General features: G+C 39.9%; 1 protein-coding gene across 3 annotated transcripts in view; it reads left to right on the top strand.

Moving 5' to 3' along the window:
• The window catches only part of GABRB3 (gamma-aminobutyric acid type A receptor subunit beta3), a 195,188-nt gene extending 177,689 nt beyond the window's left edge, over positions 1-17,499 (top strand). For 2 of the 3 annotated variants that reach the window (XM_049834262.1, XM_049834263.1), the window contains 2 exons: positions 2,464-2,708; positions 13,516-17,499. In XM_049834262.1, coding sequence (XP_049690219.1) covers positions 2,464-2,708; positions 13,516-13,866 — 596 coding nt within the window. In that variant the 3' untranslated portion in view covers positions 13,867-17,499. The remainder of the gene's footprint in view (positions 1-2,463; positions 2,709-13,515) is intronic. The other variant, XM_049834264.1, reaches the window with a different exon arrangement.
• Positions 17,500-22,462: the final 4,963 nt, after the last annotated feature.

The raw sequence follows: 22,462 nt of genomic DNA, 5'->3' as shown, positions 1-22,462 counted from the left end.
CTGATTCTAGTCATTCGCTTCCATGTTTTGCTCCTGTCCCTGGTCCCTTGCTGCACACACTGTCTGTGCTCCAGCGTGCACTGAACCAAGTAGTTGCCTCAATAGAGAAACCCAGGCAAAGGCCAGCTCATTCCAGAGACTGTGTGCTCTGAACAGTGCAGATGATAGAAGCTGATACAGGGCTGATCTCATGAGAAATACTCAAAACTACCAATTCTGCTCAAAACTGAGTTTTTGCTAGCTAGCCCTAGAAGTTCCTAAATTTGGTCTTTTGAGCAAGGAGAAAAATAATTTCAAGAGTTGTCACTCTTGGGAAGGGTTGTAGTCACAAGATTATCCTATTTTTATATGATAGGTGAGTGTCAGCTGCTTCCCCTCCAGCTGTGCTTTAAAATAAATTACTGATCTTCAGAAGGACATTTGCCTGCAGAGTGTCAGGATCTCCCAGGGGATATATTTCCTTTTGGTTAGTGGTAGCCACCTTTCTATTCAGTGTGCTTCATCTTCTGGATCACCAAGAGAGCCACCAAAGTCTTCCTGTGTGGCCTTTATGGATTTAGCTCTGGAATCTAGATTACAGCCTGGGAACAGGCACCAAAATTGTGGGCATCATAACCCCCACTGGGCAGGCTTCTAAGTCCCTTGTTGACCTAGGCTTTGGTAAGCATCTGTGGGATGCTAGTGAGATGCCTAGGGTGTGTTAAAAGGAATCTGTGGGATTTCTGATACAAAAATCAATTTGATCCTGGGTAACTTTTGGAATCCCTTATGGAAGCAGCAGCAGGTAATCCTACAAAAAAACCAAGCTAGTTCAGGCTAGAGAAATCCCTTGGGCTGCAAACATATGATAGTGTTTGATGCAGTCCTCCACCCTTCTCACCCCTGTTCTTGTGCTGGCTTGGAGGTTTTCTAGCGACTTTGTTGAAGTTTCTTTAGGTAAAAATCATGTGTCAGCTGTACTCCTCATTTTACTACAGAGGTGAGTGAGTTATACCCAATATAGTTTTTAAATAAGCTTGTGCTGTGTGTGTCTCCACTGTATTTCAAGCCATGGAACATCTGACATCAGCACACGCTTGTTTCACAGTTTGGAGGAAAAGCACTGAAAACTGCATGACACCGACCTACTAAATATACAAAATACCTGTTACAGAATCTCATAGGCTACTACTACAGTTCCCTGGAGTGACACTGTTTACACCGACAGATTGATTTTGAGTTATATTGTCTTTATTTCTGTCTTTTCAGGTAAAAGAAGCTGTGCTTTATAATATGGCAGCAATTTTCTTTCATCCTTTATTTTTGTTCTGCCTGCGTTTTAGTGACTACTTACAAACTGATGGTATAATTATGGAATCAGAGAAAATAGTAATGGAGGGGACCTATGAGAATGGCTTGCCTCTTTTACCAATGTAGACTTATTCCACAAATCAGTGTTTTCAGCCACCTGTGATTTGCAATTCCCATAAAATTTCCAGCAGAGATACAGACCCTGCAGTTTATTGTGAATTCAAGCAGACTGACAATAAATTTTCTTTTCTTACCACCTTTTCAAAACAGTGCTCTGTAATACATTTTCAGGTGCTATGTCCACGCTTAGGTAAATAAATGAGGGTTTGACATACCTTGTAGATTTTCTAGGTACTTTACTAGTGTCCAGTTGATCACTATAAAAATGCTGCTCTCCCTCCTTTGCTTTTTCTTTCCACAAATGCACATACCTGCTCTGGCATGGTCTGCCTCTCATTGCTCATCTCACTTCTTTCTCTGTAAAAATTAGACTACTACTCTAACCTAGTCATCTCAAATCCCTCTTCTATATTGTCCTTTCCTGAAATAGGTGTCTAAAAGAGATGGGGTGAACTGGTCTAGAAAGGTGCCTGTCTCTATCCATCTGCTACTGGGGGGCCCTACAGGACTAACTTCATCCAACTGCTTAACTCTTAGAAATTTTAAAACTGCATGATTAGGAATCTTTCACAATCCATTCAAACACTCTGCCTTAATATGTGCACATGGTTTTATCTATCCAGACCCCTAATTAGTTTTGTTACTTTTTAAAAACGTCTTTCCTTTGTGGTGAGCAGCACCATGCTAGAAGGGCACACCTTCTGATGCTTGGCAGACTATTTGTCTTCCCGTTGCAGATCACTTTGGTCTTCATGGAAGAGATCCTCAGTACAGCTACCCTGCCTTCCATGAAGCTGCGTTAACTCACGGCAGTGGTGCCAGGCCCCCTTGTTAGCTCTTCCCCCGATCATATGAAGGAAATACTGTAACAGAATAATAATGCATGACACTTTAATTTTGCTTTCATTTGCAGTGATGTCACCTGCGAAATATCTTTCACAAACTTTTAAGCTTCTTCATACTGACAAGGCAGATTTGCCAAAAACAAAAGTAAAATTGAAACATGGTATGCTTGGAGTTGTAAGATATATGCTCTTTTTTTTCTTTGTGTAGGAATTACAACTGTGCTGACTATGACAACAATCAACACTCATCTGCGAGAGACTTTGCCTAAAATTCCATATGTTAAAGCCATTGACATGTATCTCATGGGCTGCTTTGTATTCGTCTTCTTGGCCTTACTTGAATACGCCTTTGTCAATTACATTTTCTTTGGAAAAGGCCCTCAAAGGCAGAAGAAGCTTGCAGAAAAAACAGCAAAGGCAAACAATGATCGCTCAAAGTTTGAAGGCAACCGGGTAGGATTCTTTAATTTATATATAGTCTCTCTTTTCTTTTATTACAAAAACTAACTGTATGAAATAAACAAAAAAAGCTTCCATAAAAACATCACTAACCACGTCTTTTTGTGGACAAACTTTGGCATTTTTATATTCAAGAACCTACATAGAAGAATATATTTAGGCATACAGAAATCAAAATGAGTATGATCTGTATGACAAGTAACTGTAAGAAGAAGAAGAAAACAATGGGAGTGCACCTAGCTTGAAAATAAAGGCTCAGATCTACAAAGACATTTTTTTGTGTAAATCAAATACAATTTAACTCTGATTTTAAGGACCTAAGGGAATCCAGGATCTAGGCATACTTTTTCTCACTTCGGTTAGAGAAGACCTATTTAGAATGGGAGAGCACAGATAAAGGATTAGTTCTGCCATGCTAATTAATTGGCCAGCATAGCTGAACTGCTGTGTGTGGCATCATCATCTGCTGCTGTTTAAGACCAGCAGAAAATTATGATTCCTAGAGAAACTTTCAGATTGATTTCTGAAGCACAGTATTGGCATGGTCTGTGCTGATTACACTCCAGCCTATTTTCTTGCCCGGAGTGTTGCTTCATCCAATGAATACACTTTTTTTTTTCCCCCTTTGGAAGAAAAATTCAAGGTACTCAACACTATATGATGTTAGCAAGCCGTGTCAGTTTGAATAGAACATCTTTTTTGACTAAAATACTCCCAATGAGGCTTTTTCATTCAGTTTTGTCGGGTAAGACTGTTTTTTCTATCAGCTATAAATTAGAAGAGTTCACAGTGACAAAACTAGTACCTGTTTATTAAATACCAGTATCATAAAAGTAATTACAAGTTGTATTTTTTATCCTAATGATCTGTCTGCTATAGTAAATGTAATGCAGAACTACACCTAATTATCGACACTCATATCTGTGAAATAATTTTTGAACCAATAAACTAATTTTTGTCCACTATATTATGAAACCAAATTCTCATTGCAGTTGGCAGCACTGCTTAGTACTAAGCTAGCAGCAAGAATGAATTCCCTTCTGTGGAAAAATAAATAGTTATAATAATAAAAAAAGCAGATGGGGAAAAATAGAGTATTACAACTGAAAGTAATGAGAAGATTTTAGCTGCAAGCACGTGATGCAGATGTATGCACTAAGGTTCAGTTCTCCCAATAGAAACCATCTGGTGAATCTCATCCATTTAAATGATTTACATAATTCAGTACAAGTCTTGCTAATGGGCCCAATAGCACCTATGCCTTCCTGTTCTTCTATCTTGAGATCAGTTGGTCTATATTGTCAAAAGAAGCATATGAACCTTAACTAATGAACACGGGGGATTTTCACACCCAGATCATGTCATTTTTAAATCCCAGATCTGAGCATACCATACATCAACCCTTTTTTTTTTTTCCCCCTCACTTTTTGATTACAACCTTTTCTTTCCGGACCATTCTAAGCAAATACTGTGGACTTTTTTGAATTTTCTGCTGGTTTAATAGCAACCATACATGAATGAAATTGGGATACAAATTCAGCACACCAGAACTGAAAGAAGAGTGTGTTGCTTTGTCCCTTGTAGTCCCCAGCTGTGAAAGGGAACTCTGTATGCTTTGTAGAACACATATACTAACTGTGAATATTTGCTGTTCAAATGATCTAGGATAAATAATGAGATATGGTTCCATTCTCTGTGGAAAACATTTTGTTTCCAGGCCTCAGCTGGTGAAGTCAACAGAGCTTTGTTGCAGTCACTGGATTCAGTGCCTTCAGAGAAGCAGTGCCAGCATACAACAGGAAAAGACAGGGGACATTAGCTAGAGCTGATCAGAAATCTTCCTTTGAAACAAAGCATAGACAGAAAATGCAGATTCAGTGGATGTAGGATGTCAAATCTGAATTTCTGATTTGAAAAACACTGGCAAATGCAAAGCAGAGGGAATTGCTTAGAGCAGGTAAGAGGTCCCAGTGCTTTCAGGATGAGCAGCTCAGGGAAAATCCATCTAGGAGATCTACCTTGGACAAAGTTTACCAGGGCTTCCAGACATCATAGCCCTGAAGAAGGAAAATGGTTTCCGTGGTTCTGGATTGTGCCCACCATGTACCATGCTGTACAGGCATACATGGACGTAGCAGGACAGGTGGTCATGCAGACTTTTTTAACATACTTCCCATGGAAGACAGTACCTGAAACCTCTGCAGCGTTGGGTCTGACCTCTTCAAGGGCATTAAGGAGGCATTAACTTCCAACCTGTTCTCTGGTGGCTCTTGAAGATCATTGAATCTGATGGAAATAGCAGCTGCTTGGCATTTGCTTGCTTTAGAGTTGGGACTTAGGGGCTGGATGTCCTGGGAGAGGCTCACAGACTGGAGGGGATACTGCACAGTAAGGAAGGCTCAGAGCCACAGATGAAGACTACCTTGGGCAAGTTCATGGAAGTAACTGGGGGGTTTTGTTTTGGTGAGGCTTCAGGCTTCCATGGAGTGTATTTCCATTCAGAAAGGGAAGGTTTCTAATCCTGGGAGATATTTCAGATCTCACATGATTTGGGGCTGAGCAACATTTTTAAAGAATGGGAGAGTGCCTAAAAACAGGCAGCCCCCTTTGCAGTTATCACCACTATTTGATGACTGTCAAAATGTACACTGTGCTGGAAAGGAGATTGAAGACAGTTCCGATATAAAACTGGAAGAAGGCACTATTTTTAGTTTGTCTCTAAGACTACCATTTTGGGTTGATTTGTGTTGCTGTTTTGTTTTAGTAATTGAATTTGCTTGTATATGAACTGTGTGCATGAGCTCCCTATCATTGATTTAGAGTGCTTGCTCAGAGCACTAGGGAAAAAAAAAAAAAGAAACAAAACCAAATAAATAAATAAACATTAGTCCATTTATTGTCCATATCAGATGCTGTAACTTGTGGGTATAGTGACAGAATGACTCTGGGCTGTATAGGGTCCAGCCTGAGTCAGTGCTCAGACATGAGGGGCTGCGGCACTGTGGAAATCGCTTGTTTGCATTGGGAGGCAGCACTAGCAGAGCAGAGACAGCACAACATATTGCCTGAGTTTGAGCGTTGCTCTTATGGTGCCCAAGACTGGGAGCGCTGCTGAGGCAGTGTCTGTCTCTCAGGCAAAGGGAACAAGAGGAGGATGAGGGAAAATGCGGCATTATTTTCACTCAGTAGTGTTATAGCCGATGGAAAGCAGTAGAACCAGTATGGACACTGGTATTGTAGTTCATTTTTTACACGTCAGAGAACCGAAGTCTGGTGTGCAGGCTAGCAGGCTTGGTTATAAACACTCTTATATCAGCAGAAGGGCTTTTCATGCTTTCCTAGTCTAATTTAATTGTAGACTGGAAGAATTTTAATAACAAAAATGTTCTAGGCCACAAAATCCACAGATGTGGGGATGTCTGTGTTTTATTTGATAATTGCTTTGCAAAGCAGCCACTGTTCATGCTCAGTAACTCTGCTTCCTAATGCATTTGCATTGTCTTGCATCAGAGGTTACGGGTTTGAAAAGCCAACACTGGCACAGCCATCTCCATGTTGATGCTGCTGCTGTGGACATGCCTCTCAAATGCCGAGCTTTTAAGCACTTCTCTCTGAGTTGTTCCTGATACGCTGCCACTGAGGCTTCCTGGATTGAGGAGGGCTCCACCAGCTGCTGCCGCTGAGCTGCCTGTTGGCTTCAGTGCTCCCATTATGGCTTTCTGTCCAGCTCTGCCCGTGTATTAAAGCCAACAAAACCAATAGCTCCAGGCATAAGGGAAAGAAGAGCCCTTGTAGCATGGAAACAGCACAGACAGTATCCTCCTGTTGCAGAGGTGACGAAGAAAAGTGGTGGGGAGAGGAAAACTGCCCTGTATTCTCCCGTGTAGCACAGGTGAAGGTGGCATGACGACTGAGGCACATCTGGCTAAACTGAACCTCTGGAAATGGTTTCAGAAGATTCAGAACTGGTGATGAGATGAAACCTGAGCGAGCCTTTATGAATGACTCATCTGTGGATCAGCAGCTGACTACAAAGAAAATTTTACACTTAGCCAGCTCTTCTTTTGACTGCTTTTGCATCACATTTTATTTCAGATAATGCACTGTAAATAGTATTCCTTGCTGAACTTTTCCAGCCTATCCCAGTAAACCATAGTTACTGGAGACAAACGTAGGATGCTCCTTTTTTGTGTATAACCAATTTTCATACATGTACCAGTTTTGGATTTAAAACTCTTGAAAACCTTGATGCAGTGCTTCATATATAAGGACAAGCTCTAGGATAAAGAACTGAACCTTGATTTTTCATAAAATATTTCTCCTGCCTATGGTATCAGTGCCTAAATTAAAGTCCTCTGTTTGTGGAAGGACTGTCAGAAAAGAATAGGTGGCCTGTAAAACGTTTTCCCTTGAAAATTGATCACCATCGTTATGGATCAATTCTGTTTCTCCTGTTTGCTTTGGCACTTTCAGTTTTGCTACATGAATTGTTTCTTTTAAATAAGGCTCAGATATAGCCTAATTTACAACTAAATCAGCATGAGAGAGCTTTAAGGCAATCCTGTTCTCACTTGTTGTTCTCTCTTGTGGTAGAGGCTACTAGCATAATCAGCTGGTGAGCATGTGTTTTGGACATTGCTCCTTCTGGGCCAATCCACAGAGGTTATGATTTGTTACAGTCCCCTGCTAAAACTATTACTTCTTAGTTCAAGCTGTGGCAATTTACGTTTTCGGTTTGGTGGCACCAAAAGTTCAGCCCCAGGGTATCAATCAGGAGGGTAAGTATCACACAAGCTTATTCAAGCTGCAACTCCCCATGGCTGTCAGACATGTGGGAAGAGCTTCCTTTGTACAAAAATAATGCATAACCCTTTATAAAAAGGCCCTTCTCGTCAGGCAGTCCCTGCATGTTTTTTTAGCTCTGGAGATTCCTGGTTCAAACCCCTGCTGTCAGCCAAGGCAGCAGCTTCCCACCAGGCATTGCTGAGAACAGAGGCTCAGGCCACTTACATGTACTTAGCACTTTTATAGAATTGTTAATTGTAGCAACCCTTGTCACAAGTGGGATTTTATTCTGAGAATGAATATCTTGGCTGCTGTGGCAGAATTATCACTCAGTTTAAATTGGGAAATATGAGAATAGCAAAGCTGGCAGTGTTCTCCTGTGCATCTTGCCTGGATACTTTCTTCAGTGCTGTTTTGAACAGTGGGATATTTCTGAAAAATGACTGTGATGAGTAGGTGCCAAGTTTTGAAAAATATCTGTCAAGGGTGATGAGCAGTTCTTGTGGGAAGAACTCTCATCCTGTAGCACTTATGATGGGGACATGCAGTGTGCACTGGGAGACTCATACATGTACTAATTTTGTTCTGCAGCCACTTGGCACAAGTATGAATGGTGCAAATCCAGAGACAGTAAGAAGGATTGTACGTGCAATCCATAGTACAGCCCAGAGATTGTAAGAATCCAGACAGTGTGAAATACAGGGCAAGGGAAGACCATACATTTATTTCCTTTTCTTCTTCTGTTCAAATACATCAAGGTTTATTGTCAAACTCCATTCTTATTTGGTGGACAGTGACATTAATATGAAAGTTCCTAATTCTTCTTCTTCTTCATACTTTCCTTGTTTTTCAAGATCTCTCCATCTTCCCAGTTCTGCTGGCTACCCTGGGCTCATCTGTTAGGCTTATATAACATAATTCCCTCTTTCATTTGTTTGTGCTTATTAATTAATATAAAATACTAAAACGGTAGTGAGAGAAGTACCAGCTTTTAGGCTCAGCGAGAACACTCAACAATACCATTTTTGTTGTGCTTGCAGTTTTAAATGATTTTAAAAATATCCAAGGCATAACGTGGTCAATGAATTTTGCACAGATAACACTTAGGGCCTGATTGTATACTGTTCTGCATGTTGGAAAGCCATTTATGCATAAGTAAAGAAGATGAAGACTGCTACCAGGTAGTTTACCCCTTGCAAAACCATAAATGCTTGCAGCAGGGCAGATCAGGTGAGAATCAGGTAGCTGGAGTCTAGATTACAATTTCCACCAAAAATAATTCCCATTTTTTTATACTTTTAAGGGGAGATCTATTTTGTGGCATGATGTACTTGAATAGTAATTTTGATGTAAAATAATGCAAGACTAACTACAGAGACAGCTTCTCATGCTGTTATTTAAACCCGCTATTTGCATTTATATTGCTTCATATAATGGAAAGTGTTTACATGGTATTTAAAAATTTGGGATTGATGAACTCCTAAACATACCTATGGGGTTTGAGCAAGATGCTTCCTCTTTTTCTTTTTGTGTAGTTGAGTGAAAGGCTTATGAAGAAAAAGAGATTTCATTGTGAAGTACTCCTTAAAATTTATGGAATATTAAACAGAGGACTAAATGAACCTGAAATAATTCAGACACTACCTAATAGTAAATCAAACCTCATGGTAGTTTCCTGACCCTAGTAAAATTTTTTTCAAACTGGCATTAAAGCTGAAGTTTTCCAAGAATCTTGATTGAAGAAAGGTATTCAATAACAGCTCTTGTCTTTCATTTCTTTAAAAATATAATACTTAACATCTAAAATGAGCTGGTATCTTGTTTAGAATTAAGAAGTAGATTCAGGACTTTCCAGGTGTAAAAGGGTGTTGAAGTTTCATACCTACAACATACATTTCAAGTGGAGCCCATTGGTGACGTGGTGCTCCTCCAAGAGCAAGGACCAGAGGTTCTTTGTGAAGCCTTATCTTAATTCTCCTCTTTCAGGCTTCAGTTAGGTAAGTTATGGTCATTTTTGTATAATGACATTAGGCTGCTAAAGTCTTTGGATTTTTTATTTGTACTGTAATATGTCTAGTTCAGAAATGGTGAACCTTCAAATGTGAATCTGGTTTTCCATGTATAAAAGGTTGCACAGCATTTTAGGCTTTTCAGCCTCCAAACGGAGTTATGTGAGATTCAATCATTTCACCCCAGTATAGGAGCTGCAGTTATTCAGAGGTGGGAGGGATGGGGTTTGATTAAAACTGGTACTGAAATAAGAGCATCAGTTTTGCATATTTGGATCCATGCTGATTCAGCAGGGAATTAATTAATGATTTGGTACTCAGGTGTTTCCATGTGCTTTGATGAGCTCACTGGGAAACACTCCATGGAAACAGTCAGCCCTGGCTTGTGTTGAGGAGGAGATGGGGGCACCAGCAGTGGAGAACGCAGTGGGGAAACGGCAATGAATGGCTTCAGGTGGAGCCACAGTGGGCAGGAGGCTATTAGAAGCATGGAGGCACAGGGCTGGCAGAGAAGGCAAAAAAGAGAATTATGTAGGTTAAAAAAAGATGGTAAGGAGTGAGGGGAAATTGGCCAAATCCACAGTGCAATCTCTCCAATTGCTAACAAGGTTCGAGAGCAAAGCCTGGCGTTAACAGTTCGGGGTTGGGGGGGGAGGGAGAGATTTCCAATGCGCAGAAAGTGACATTTTTGAGCCAGGTGATAAAATTATGTTCTAAGGTTCATAAGGAGTAAAACTAAAGTTTTATTAAAGACATTGGCCTTGTTCATCATGTGTAGCCATGACTGTAATTGATTCAGCTGCTTTTCTTAATCTATATCTCTACCCGGGATAACATTTTCCCTGGAGCCACTGAGCAACACTGATGGAGGAATTTGCCTTACCTGTATATTCAGGCAAACATGAGTTGACTTGCACAGGATACCCTGCCATTATTGGTTTTCTTCTTTATTCATTGAAAGCTTGTGTACATTTGTCAACGTCATGTAAATTGTTGCATAAATCATTCAGAAGTCATGCTTACATGCAAATACTTTTTAACATGTTGCGTGCGTTAAATATTCATATTTCACAACATCACCTTACGATTGTCACAAAGCATTAGCATATATTGTTCTAATGTTGTTGAGGGCCTAGGTGGTTTATCCAAAACCTCTGAAGGAATCAATACAATTTGCAGGAAAAGCAGGAATAGATCTCAAGATTATCTGTGGACCAGAAGCCTGATTTCAGTTTCTGTAGACCCCTTCTCTCCATCTCCTCCTTGCTTGTATTTGACATGCAAGTCTGTTGCTCTGTTAACAAAGAGATGCATTTCAAAATGTTTCCAAATATGTTTCATCTGACATTTTGAGAAAATATATCCTGTCATGCAACTTCATAGGACACAATGGTATCTTCAGACAAAGCATTTACACAAACATTGCAACTTTCTTGACCACCTTTCTAGTTTGATTTATAGATGCAGTGATGAGCAGCAAAAAGTGACAACATCATTGGCAGATCGGAGGCAGAAGCCACATTAGTGTGGCACGTAAGGTTGGCAGATAAGGTGAAGAAGGCAATGCAGTGCAATGAAATAAGTGGAATAAAATTAATTCCTTGGGCAGGAGAAGCCTGAATACATAGGTGTACCCTCCAGAATACAAGCTTTCAGCCGACACCTCACTTATGAAAATCCAGGCTCATCTAGAAGGGCAAAGTACCCATGGATGGGCTAATGTCTGTATATATGCAGGTGGCAGACAGCATCAGGAGAGATCAGGAAGCCCTGAGGGAAAGAGCAGCTGACATCTGTGGTGGTGGAAGGAAAGCGAGCAGAGACCTGCAAGGGGAAGGCAATGCTGTCAGAGTGGAGCCCAGCAAAATGGTCTCTGCTGGGGCGTTTTTAGTAAGGTGAAGGACATTTCTCAAAGCCTGGGATGAGATGGGAAAGGAGATGACATGTGACACTGTGGGGGCCTGGATGAGAGATTTAGTTTTAAGCTTCCTAAGGAAAATGCAGATTGCGGAGATATTTTGCACAATGGTGTTACAAATCCTGATGATAATTTGTACTCTCTGAAAAAAAAACAGAGAAAACTGAATCTGTTCTTTTCAGAGACCACCGTAAGTAGTGATAATATCCATGGCTGTATTTTACAGCTGTGTGTATTCCCTGGTTACAGATACTGCTCAACAGTGTGAACGTGTTTCTACAAACCTCAAGCTCATACTTTTGTACCCAATGGGGTTTTGCCCTGGGGAAAATAAATTCTTCTTAATCACCACTGAGGATTCTCCATCCCATTATTTTGGTTAACATTGTTTATTTTTATTTATGGGCACTCATCAGCGTAATGTGCTGTTGCCTACAACAGCAGGATTTGCTGGATACCTTAGGATATTTTTTTCTACTTTCCTGCATGTCATTCATAGCATTTTGTATTCTTTTTCCATTTGCAAGCAGCTTGGCAAAGCATTACTGATATACTATTATAATTGTTTTCACTGAGAAAAGATAAGCTGTAGCATCAGTAATTGATGAAAGAAGTATCCATTTTACAGAATTTTAACAAGATTGAAAAAAGCTAAATGCATATGGACAGATACGTAGCTACGCATACTTTTAATGCATCACACAAAGCTTGCAAAGGACGTGGTATAGATGACTGTACAAACTTCAAAAGGCCATGGCAATATGTGTTTTCTCAACCACTTTTAAACATATGCTTCTAGGATGAGATGTTCAACTGCCGCACAGTTAAGACAGCTAGATCATATGGCAGGTTAGAGAAATGTATTAATTGCAAGATGAATTGTGGATTAATAAATTGTATACATAAACCTGGAAATTATCCTGTATGCCATGATTCACTATCTATTTCTGACACGGGGAGCTGAGTTCACTTCAACAGTCACACATGTGTTAACTGGCTGAAAATACCCATCACAGAGCATTTATTTTACCTTCAGCCATCATTTTCCTTTCCCAAAAACTGACAGGAAAGTTGGAGCTGATCCCTGCATCAGCTGTGTTCTCTGCCCATCCTCCAGCATGCAAGACGTGGGGCACAAGGGGATGTGGTGCCCCACCATGGAAGCTACCAAATACTGACTAAGACAGCATTGTCTGGGAGCTTCTCGTCAGTGCCACTCATGGGAACTGGAAGTTTTTGTGGATTGAAGGAGCCAAACCCAATTCTGTGCTGCTCCTCCTCTGTCACTGCTCAGGGGGACTGGAGAGGCTGGCCCAGACTAAGTGACTCTTCCTCTTAATTACTGAAAATGGCATTGCATTGCTCACCTGTGCTCAACACTGCTCACTGCCTCTTGGCTATGGAGGTGGAAGAGAAGAGTGCCACTTATTTCCCCAGTTCAGCAGCCTTCTTCCATGTCTAAGTTCATTGGTCTTGAGATGACTTACCCAGGTGGAAAAGCTCTGCAGTTAAGCATTGCCATGAGTGGAAAACTGTGCAAATGACTTTGGAAGAAAAAGTTTAAGAGAAAAGTTTTAAATAAGCTCTGTGATTGCAAAGTGCAAATTGTTCAGCGGGTCAGAAATATTCTTGTAATTTTAGCAACTTTCAAAGGCACTTTTTTCATCTGGCTTTAAATCCAGATAGAAGAAGGTTAGTCCAGTTTAATTTAAGTTCCTACTGTAGTAGAGAGAGAATCCATCTCTTACCCACTCCCTCCATTGCCAGCAATGCAGAGATTTCACTGAACTACACCACCTTTTAAAATGCAGCTGGTTTAGAGGGAGAGGAAAATGATTGGTTTTGCAAAATATGCCTTTGTACTGGGTGTTGGTAGTATGATGATAACCCTGTTTGTAAAAGTATTTAAGTACTTGCCTAATTTTAAGCAGCTGAGTATTGCCATTTTTTTCTAAGATTATCACATGCTTAAAATGAATACATGCTTTCTTAAAATATGTATGGGTTTGGAATTTTAAATTACACCCACATTCTGCTGATAGATGTCAAGTCTTTTGAAACAATTTCTATTTCTATTTTTGTCCCCTAGGTGGACACCCATGGAAACATTCTGCTAACATCGCTTGAAATTCACAATGAGGTGGCAAGCAATGAGGTTACCACCAGTGTTACGGATGCACGAAATTCAACGATATCCTTTGACAACTCAGGAATCCAGTACAGAAAACAAAGCTCACATCGCGAAAGCCTTGGAAGGCGTTCGTCAGAAAGAACAGGCTCCCACAGCAAGAGAGGCCATTTACGAAGAAGGTCTTCACAACTGAAAATAAAAATCCCTGATCTAACAGATGTGAATGCCATTGACAGATGGTCAAGAATGGTGTTTCCATTCACGTTTTCTCTTTTCAACTTAATTTACTGGCTATACTATGTTAACTGAGTGACTGAACTTTTTTAAAGGACTTCAATTATAACAAGTGAAGTACTACTTGCCTGCAGAGTTTATATATATATTTATATATAAAAATATATATATATGAACTTTTACTACATAGACCATACTCATGTATGTGTGAATACATGTAGCAAAGAATTGTGTGTACTTAAAAGCACATACCACAAAGCAAAAGTATATGTATGCACACACACATGTACACATTCGTTCTGAGGTTATGGACACTTTAACATAGAAGGCACTTCAGAGGAACTTTTTAAATCAAAAGGCAGGTGTGTCATCAAAACAACGAGCCTTGAGAAAGTAAGTGTTGTGTATTATCACTACAAAACTTTGATTGTCATAGAAATTTTCAAACAGCTGTAATCGTGTATAAAGTCAGTAGTAACATTGTTTGTAAATGCTGCTATACACAGTAATCATAAAGCGGTAGAGTTACACTGGTAAGCTTAAAATAAGTCATTTATATTGCAGATCCATCAACTATGATTTCATCAAGCCAAATTTATTTTTCTTTGCTAAAATTTCTTGGGTTTATATATGTCATAATACATTTTTTCCCAGTCGTTAATGGGCATAATTTTTAATGATCTCTTGCTTTCTCTTCTGCAGTAAGCAAGCTGATCATGGGAGTGTTGCTCTAGGTCTTTGGAGACATATACATGTTCATAATATTTCAAACAAGCATTTTAAGTGTCCATCAACAGTGAAATGAAACTTTTGTAAGTACTGTAAATGTACAGCACGTTTTCCTTCCCTTGGACTGGCTCCCGCTGCCATGTCATTTTGAAAGAGAACAGCACATTTTTAGTATAAATTAGCTGAAAATTCAACTACTGTCAATGTGTTCTACATCTGCTGTAGATGTAAAGATTGTTATTCCAGTGAAAGCATAGAAGATGTCTCAGGTTATTTGCTACTTTGACATGAAACCACCTAGCTGTAGCCTTTTTTAAACATGCATTCACATTATTTAACATTCGTATAACATTGTATGTTAATGTAAAATATATTTGCATAATATGCATATAAGTATATTTTCTCAATATTTTTCTTCCCTGTGCTTGCTATCGTGACTGCATGCTATGTCATATTTTTGTTTCTGTGATGTTACAACTTTTTATTCTCTAGAATTGAGCAAATAGAGCACTTCCGATACTTTGATTCAGTAATGGAGCATTTTCATATTTTATTTATATACTGAACATATATACATATACACTTATCAAGCTAGTGTGCTGCCGTCACAGATCACAAGAAATAGCAAATGGTATGTTTTGTTTCAGCATTACCTATGTTCTAACATATCCTTCATGCAAATGCGACCACTTTGGTTTTCATCCCAATTCATTGCCTCACTGGGATTCCAACTGTTTTCAGTCTAGTAGATTGTAGTCGTCAAGGTATGCCAATTTCAGATCTGTAAACTTAATTTGTTGTTTATCAGAACTAAACCTTTCTAAAGAACAGAAGATATATTTTTTGTAAACAGTATTTCTATCATGTACATTCTCAAATAACAACAAATACAGTAGCATAAATAGATCTAAAAAAAAAGAATTCAGGCTTAGCCCTGCCTGTTCTCTGCATGTAGAATTCCTCTGGACATTGATGGGAATTTTTGGCAGAAGGAGAGCTTTGGATGAGAGTTAGAAACGTCTATGGGAGAAAAATGTGTGGATATGCATCTACCAAAAACAACAAAAAGGGATGAAACTGAAAAGGCTGCCTTGGCTCTGTAATGACCTGTGTTCTCGCTAGTACTTGATTTATCTGTGAGTAGAGCAATGATACTTGTGTTGCTGCTGTGTATGGTCTGTTACTGTTCCCACCCCTGACTATTTGCAGCTGAACTGAAACTTTGCTCTGGGCTGAAATTCAGCATAGATGAACCTGGGTTGCAAAGTTTGTGTTGCAATCCCATCTTCGGGGCTGCCCCTTGAACAGGAGTGGGCTCCACACAGTTGCCTTGCAGCAAAGCTGCAATGCGATCCCCAGCTGGTAGCGTTCACCGTAACCTCGGCTGACGGCGTGTGCAGGATAAGCTCCGCAGTCCTGCTGCATCCTTGGCAGTGGTGCAAAGTGGCTGTAACTGCAGTTTTTAAGCACTGTATCTGCAGACAACTGTACAGTATGAAGAGCCTCAAAGGAACCCGTATAGCTGGAGCAGAAAAACCTGGGTTTTAAAAGCTCCTCAGTATTAGCTCCCATTGGTAAACCACAGTGTATTATGAGCTCTCTAATATCTCTTCAAACTGTGAAGGGATTCTAGAGCACATTGTCGTCATTATAATCGAAGTAACTAAACAATAAGCACCCTCCAAAAGTACATAGTTGGTAGAATTGTCGAAAAGCCCTCCCAAGTTTTTATCCTAATAACAAAATATAATTAAACAAAAAGAATTGATTTTAATAAAACTTAAAAATGGTAGGCTTTGCTTTAGAGAAATTACACTAATGAAATGATCTTCGAGCAAGTCTTTCAGTAAGTGCCCTAAAGAACTACCCTGAAAAATGAGATTCAAGAAGAGAGTGGTCCCACCCTCATGATTTAATCACAGTTCCCTCTTTTCTTCAAGCCCCAGTCCTAGAAATCGTGTGGTCAGGCAGAGATCTTCAACAAGAAGAAGAGACTTTTTAGTTGTGATAGAAATGTGTACTCCAAATCCCACTGAAATCAGTTCTGCAGTGGCTTCAGCCATGGTTTCCAAGCTGACTGAAAATTACTGTCTGGCCAGAGCAAAGAGTTGATGTGCATTTTCAAGACCCCACATGGTCACGAGAACTGAGTCTCTGAGGACCCTCTCTCTCTTACCCTTTGCACAAATGGAGGGCAGTGTGTTACTGCAGCCCCGTTCATGAAATTGTACTCCCCACCTTGCCTGTCATTGCAAACAGTGGGCAGTTGCATGATTCAGCTTTTTCACGAGATTTCATATTCATCAGTCCAGTTGAGTTCCATGGGGCAGAAGGAGCCTGAACCTTGAACAGATACAAGTCTTGGTTTGACTTGAAAAAAGCCAAGAAAATCTCACTTAAGGTTAACACTTCATCTTTAACACGCATTTTTGTGCCTTTTTTTGCCAATTCCCTTCCTCCGGTCCCAGCACCACTTCTTACACACAGACACACACACACACACATAACCATGTGTTAAGAACAGTGTTTGCCTTGACCTCCCATTTTCTGGCTCTTGACCCTGTATGCTAGCTGCAGTGTGTGATTTTAACCATAGATGGCTTTAAGACTAAAAATCGTGATTTCAACCAAATTGCACCAGAGTAATGTATTTCATAGCTAATTAACTCCTTTCTAACTCAACACTACTATAAATAACATTTACACATCATTTGTTTGTAAAAGGCATTAAAAAAAAAAAGAAAACTGGAACTATATTGTGTTATAGCCCAAAGGGGCAATAAACAGTAGAAATATTATGGTGGTTTAACTCTAAGTTGGTTTCATCCCATTGTAAAGATAAACTAAAACCCAGTCTTTTTTGCTTAAGGCACATCTATGTATTTTTGGTATTCTTCAGCAGTGAAAAAAAAAAAAAAAGAATAGTAAAATGGAATGATGAAGAGATGCTTTATGAAAATATAGATGAATGAATATTCATTTATTAAAAAGGATTTAAAGATTAATTGCTTACTTTTTTTTCCTGGGGATGGAGCGAGTGTGATGACTGCGTGTTTGGCTAAATTTTAATGTTTAATTACATGTCAAATATCCTGTAATGGTTAGCCTTAGACTAATTTAAAGAAAAAAAACAAACATGAAAGCATTTTCTTATTGACACACAAGTAGCAAAAGGGATTCTTAAGCATTAAACTACTATATTTCCTAGTGTTTTCTATGGTAGGTTAAGGAAGAGGGAAAAACTACATCCGCTGACTTAGCATGATTCTTAATGGCAAACCAGCCTCTCTTCAAGCTGGGGCATTGCCTGTTAAGAGCAGAAAGTTTGCCCTCTGCTTTATATGAAAGCTCTGCCTGCCCAGGAGGCAAAAGAGCTTTTGATACCAAAACAAGACGGTGTCCTGTTTATTTGTTTCATTAATCAAGTCATAAATATTTCAAAACCAAACCAAAAAAACTTTCTCCAGCTATGCCAATTGTATCAGGAATGCTAATTGTGTTCATTACACTTTTTATTTCTTAATATTAGTAAGTTATTTTAGAGGAGTCAGAATACGGACTGATTCCAAGAGGGGTTTTAAAAGTCATTTTGACAGCAGTCCACCAACCCCTTCCCCCAAAAACAAAAAATACCCTGAAGATTTGGAAAGCAGACTGTCCTTAAACCCAGTTGCTACGCTTTGCATTGCAACAAGCTGTCACATGCTTGCTTAAATCTCATAGTAGCTAATGATATGTGTCACAACTTTTAGGAGTAGATAGAATATTCAGTACTGTAGATGTGATTGCAAGGTCTTTGAAGTCTACAGGAAGGCTCCCTGTGATTTCAGCACGTTTCTGCTCACTTTCAGCAACACTTCCCAGATTGTAACATCTATTATTTATTTATTCCAGTCCAGCCCCTACTGTACAGTAGGAAAAATTAATGATGTACCAAGCTTAGTTTTGTGATTGGGAAGATCTGGTAAGAGATGTATCTCTTTGGGTATTTTGGAGCTGATGTATGGATAAACATTATCAATTAATTGCTTAAGTACTACTCATTATATTAAAGGAGTTCAGTTTCTCATAGAAATTGGCTTTTTTCCCCCAAATAAATATGGTCCTATTAGTATGAAGATTATTTCCATAGATGTTGGTTTTATAGTCACGACTGTCACAAAAGCAAACACCACCTGCTAATAGAAGACGTACGACAGACAGCTGAAAACTAAACTAAAAGCAGTGGGAATCCTAAGGCTTCTCTGAACTGTTTTTGAACAAAGAATCTCTCCTAAGTGCCTTCAAGCTCCTCCAAATACAGGGTCTGAGCTTTTCTAAAAGTATTTCAGATTCTGGTTGCTTAGTTTTGTGGTTCTTATAGCTTGTGAGGGCCTGACTTGTGGACTCCGGCATACACCTTCTGAAAAATCAAACCCTTTTGCAGGTTACCCAACATACAGCATCACTTGTCATACTTGAAAACTGAGGCCATGTGGATGGGATACAAAATGAAAAACTACTGCCCCTAAAATCAGCCAGAGTTTAAATTATTGCCTAATTAACTGAACTGTAGATAATGCGCAGCAAGCACAGTATTTGCTCGGACAACATCCCTTACCTTTGCAATATGCTATGCAGTATGCCTTTGTCCCAGCATTGCAGCCTAATTTAGATTAGTAGGGTTTGTTCTCCCCTGGAAACAAGGGGAAACCTAGAAAGTCGCTGCTCAGGCCAACTTTGTCTCTGCCCTGGCATGCTTCCAGTGAGGCGCAGGGAGAGCACCTCGCTGGGTTTTCCCTAGACGGAGCTCCTCAAAGCTACTCGTGTCCCTGCTCTGAATCCCTCCTTGGAGGCACCGATCTCTTTCCTTTGACTCCAGAGGGAGCCTTAGGCTAAACTCTGAATTATCCCCCAGCTTACCACCAGCAGTTGGCTTCTTTCAGATGTTATTGCTCCTGCTGCAAAAACCTGGAGATAAAGTAGCTATTATCCTAGCTGGCAGCAGACGCACTGGCAAACGGCGTGTGTACTCGGGGCTATGACACATCATGGTAATCTTTAGGTTATTTGTTCTAATATTGTATTTAAATATATTTCAGTTTATGTTCTAGCCTTCAAGAGCTAGCACACTTGTTTCCAGGTGCTGATGCTTTTTGTATGTATATACTTGGGAGTCTGGGACAGAGCATGGGGAGTTTTCTAAAGACTTTAAATCCCTTCAGCAGCACTCCCCTGGGCATTTCCTCCGTCCTTCATCCATATCACAGGTCAGAGTTTACAGTACCACTGCAGTAGGTTAGCCACCCATCTACAGGTTACCGAGAGTTCGAGCCTGCACGTGTGCTGACTTGCTCAGCTGTACCATTAGCTCTTCTGCTTGTTAGAAAGTGTCACACAGATCAGACGCTATATTAGCCTAACAACTAACTGCGGCTTCACACTTCCTCCGTCTAAAATTGCCAGCACTGCCACTAGAGACCCCATTTTCCCATCCTTTGAAAATTACTAGAAAAAGGGGAATTTGCAGGCTGTCAGGCAATTAAGAACCTCTCTCCATACACCCAGGCTCAAATTTTGCATCAGGTTATACATTTAATCCACAGGGACAGAAGTAATTTTGTACAAATTTCTTCCTGCCTAGGGCTACTCTTAAGAGTTTGCAGTCCAAAACACCAGTAATGTAGGTAGATGCAAAAGTATTTAAAATTGCTAGCTATGAAGTCTTTCCGTCTTTTTTCTTCTGGGAATATTTAATGTGAAAGGCATAAACAATTGCAGGAGCAGGAACCAGCACACAGGAGATGTCCCAGTGCAGCAGCCCGAGAGCTGGGCTGGAATTAGGCACTTAGGCTCCTCTTGCTTTCAAAGGTCTTCTTGGCTGAGCAGCTGGAGAGAGTTGATGGAAATTCCCAGCTCAGCTGAGCACAGTCCTGGGACATGACCCAGAGCATCCTTTGGGCAAGTGCTCTAGACATCTGCCTCTGATGTAAAGAGCTGACAAAAGCACTACATCTAACTGCGTCTTAAATGGAGGGGGGCCTCCTGTCATGAAAGGCTTTGGGTGCCAAGCAGCTCTCTGTGAGTGCCTCCAAGGCACAGATTCTCCCTCAGCTCTGTATTCCCTGCCACTGCTCCTGGACAGTTGCACACTAGATGTGCTGCTTTGCCCTTCAGAGTTGTGCAATTCCTCCGCCGCTGCAGAGGACACACGGGCTGAATTCATTCCCTGTCACACAGCACTTTTATCTGAGGCACCCAGTTAGTCCCTCAGTCATTGTAGACCCTATTTATAACCAACAGAAATGCATACTATCATCCTGAAGGCTATTTAAAGCCCACATCTGGAGTCCCAAGCCAACATTTTTTGTTTTAATTCTTTGACTAGCTGCAAAACCACCCTCCAGAGAAACTTGTGAGCAACGACAGAGGGAAATCTGTGCACAGCAGTGCTGCTGCACGGTGCTCTGCAGCTGGAGTTGCCATGCTTGAAGTTTGCACGTGGCAGAAATGCAAGAGAGAAATCATGCCAGAGAAATGGAAATAATTCCTACACTTGCCTAGATTTATAATGTTTTGGACTAAACTCTTTCAGTTGCAGGTGACAGAAGACATCCTGCCATGCAAGTGATCCCACATCACGATCAACACTGTCCCACTCACCTCCCCTTCGGTATTGGTGAGAGCCAAGTGTGGGCTTACAACTTTGGCTGGAAACTCAGGACCATGTTGGCTGTTGAGAAGTAACTTCTGATTGCTCATTAGGATTGGAAAACTGTGACATGACTTCATCTACAGATAGGAATGATTTCAAGACACGTTTTCCTGTGAATTTAACACTTCTGACTTTGCTTTATTCTAAGCTGGAAGCTACTGCATCATTAACTCATTTTCAAATTACCAGTTAATTTTTTTGTTAATGTGAAGCACTGAGGTTTTTTGTTGGTTTTACTAAAAATACAATACCCATTTGCAGCAGGAATGTAATTAATCTGTGTAATAAATGCATATACAGCTGCACATAGTACAAGGTATTAATAGTGAAACAAACTAAAAGATACCCATAACCTGTTGCTACCGCTTGGGCATTATTTAAAATACTGTCAACGATCACATTTGCAAAGTATGCTTAGTTTGTAATGACACTGATTAGGTATTCTATAGGGGCAGTTAATATAGCTTACTTCTATGTAAGTCATTTGCTTTAACAAGGCAGTTTTGGTGAAAACTATGCTGGAACAATTTCCTAATGACCTCACTGATGTTAAATTTCTCTTTCTCATCATTTCTTGCAGACCTGTAACTTTCTGAATGCAGATGACAGTTTTGACATTCACAAAGATGTAGGTTTAATTATCATCTTGATTACTTGAGCTGGAAAGCCAGATGCCTAAATATCATTAAAGGTCGAGTAGAACAAATCCTGATAGTTGGTATCTTTCAGTGTTAGAAACGTTGCTTGGATTGGAAGGTGACTTAAAGAATAACAACAAGTAAATGGAAAATCAAGGGCTTTTTTCTTTGTACAACTCTCTTCCCACACAAAGAGTTATTTAAACATTGTTTAAATAAGAATCTGGTCCTAAAAGATGGGGGAATTTGAGCTGGAGTACCAAAGACATGTAAATTACCTCAAATAAAAGAGAACAGAAAGGAGAAGTACCCAAGACACCAAGATATATAAAGATCTGATAGTTTTTCCCAGTGTCCCATGGTAGGTAACACTTTATCGTTGAGAGACTCACATAAAGCACAGCAAGCCTCCTCTTTTATAGCAGAGAATTTGTCAATATCCTTTACTTTTATGTGCATGATTTATAAATCTATTTTCTAAAGCAATTTGAGGGTTGTAAAATCATACCATTACTTAGTACACAGCTCCTCACGGATTCTGGTTTATCAACTGTTAGGTAAAGAGTGGAAAAAACATCTGCTAATCACTCATTAAACTAGAATAGACTCA

This window comes from Accipiter gentilis, chromosome 31, assembly GCF_929443795.1.
Source record: "Accipiter gentilis chromosome 31, bAccGen1.1, whole genome shotgun sequence".
In the NCBI taxonomy this organism is placed as follows: domain Eukaryota; kingdom Metazoa; phylum Chordata; class Aves; order Accipitriformes; family Accipitridae; genus Astur; species Astur gentilis.
This window is presented reverse-complemented; position numbering and strand designations above follow the sequence as displayed.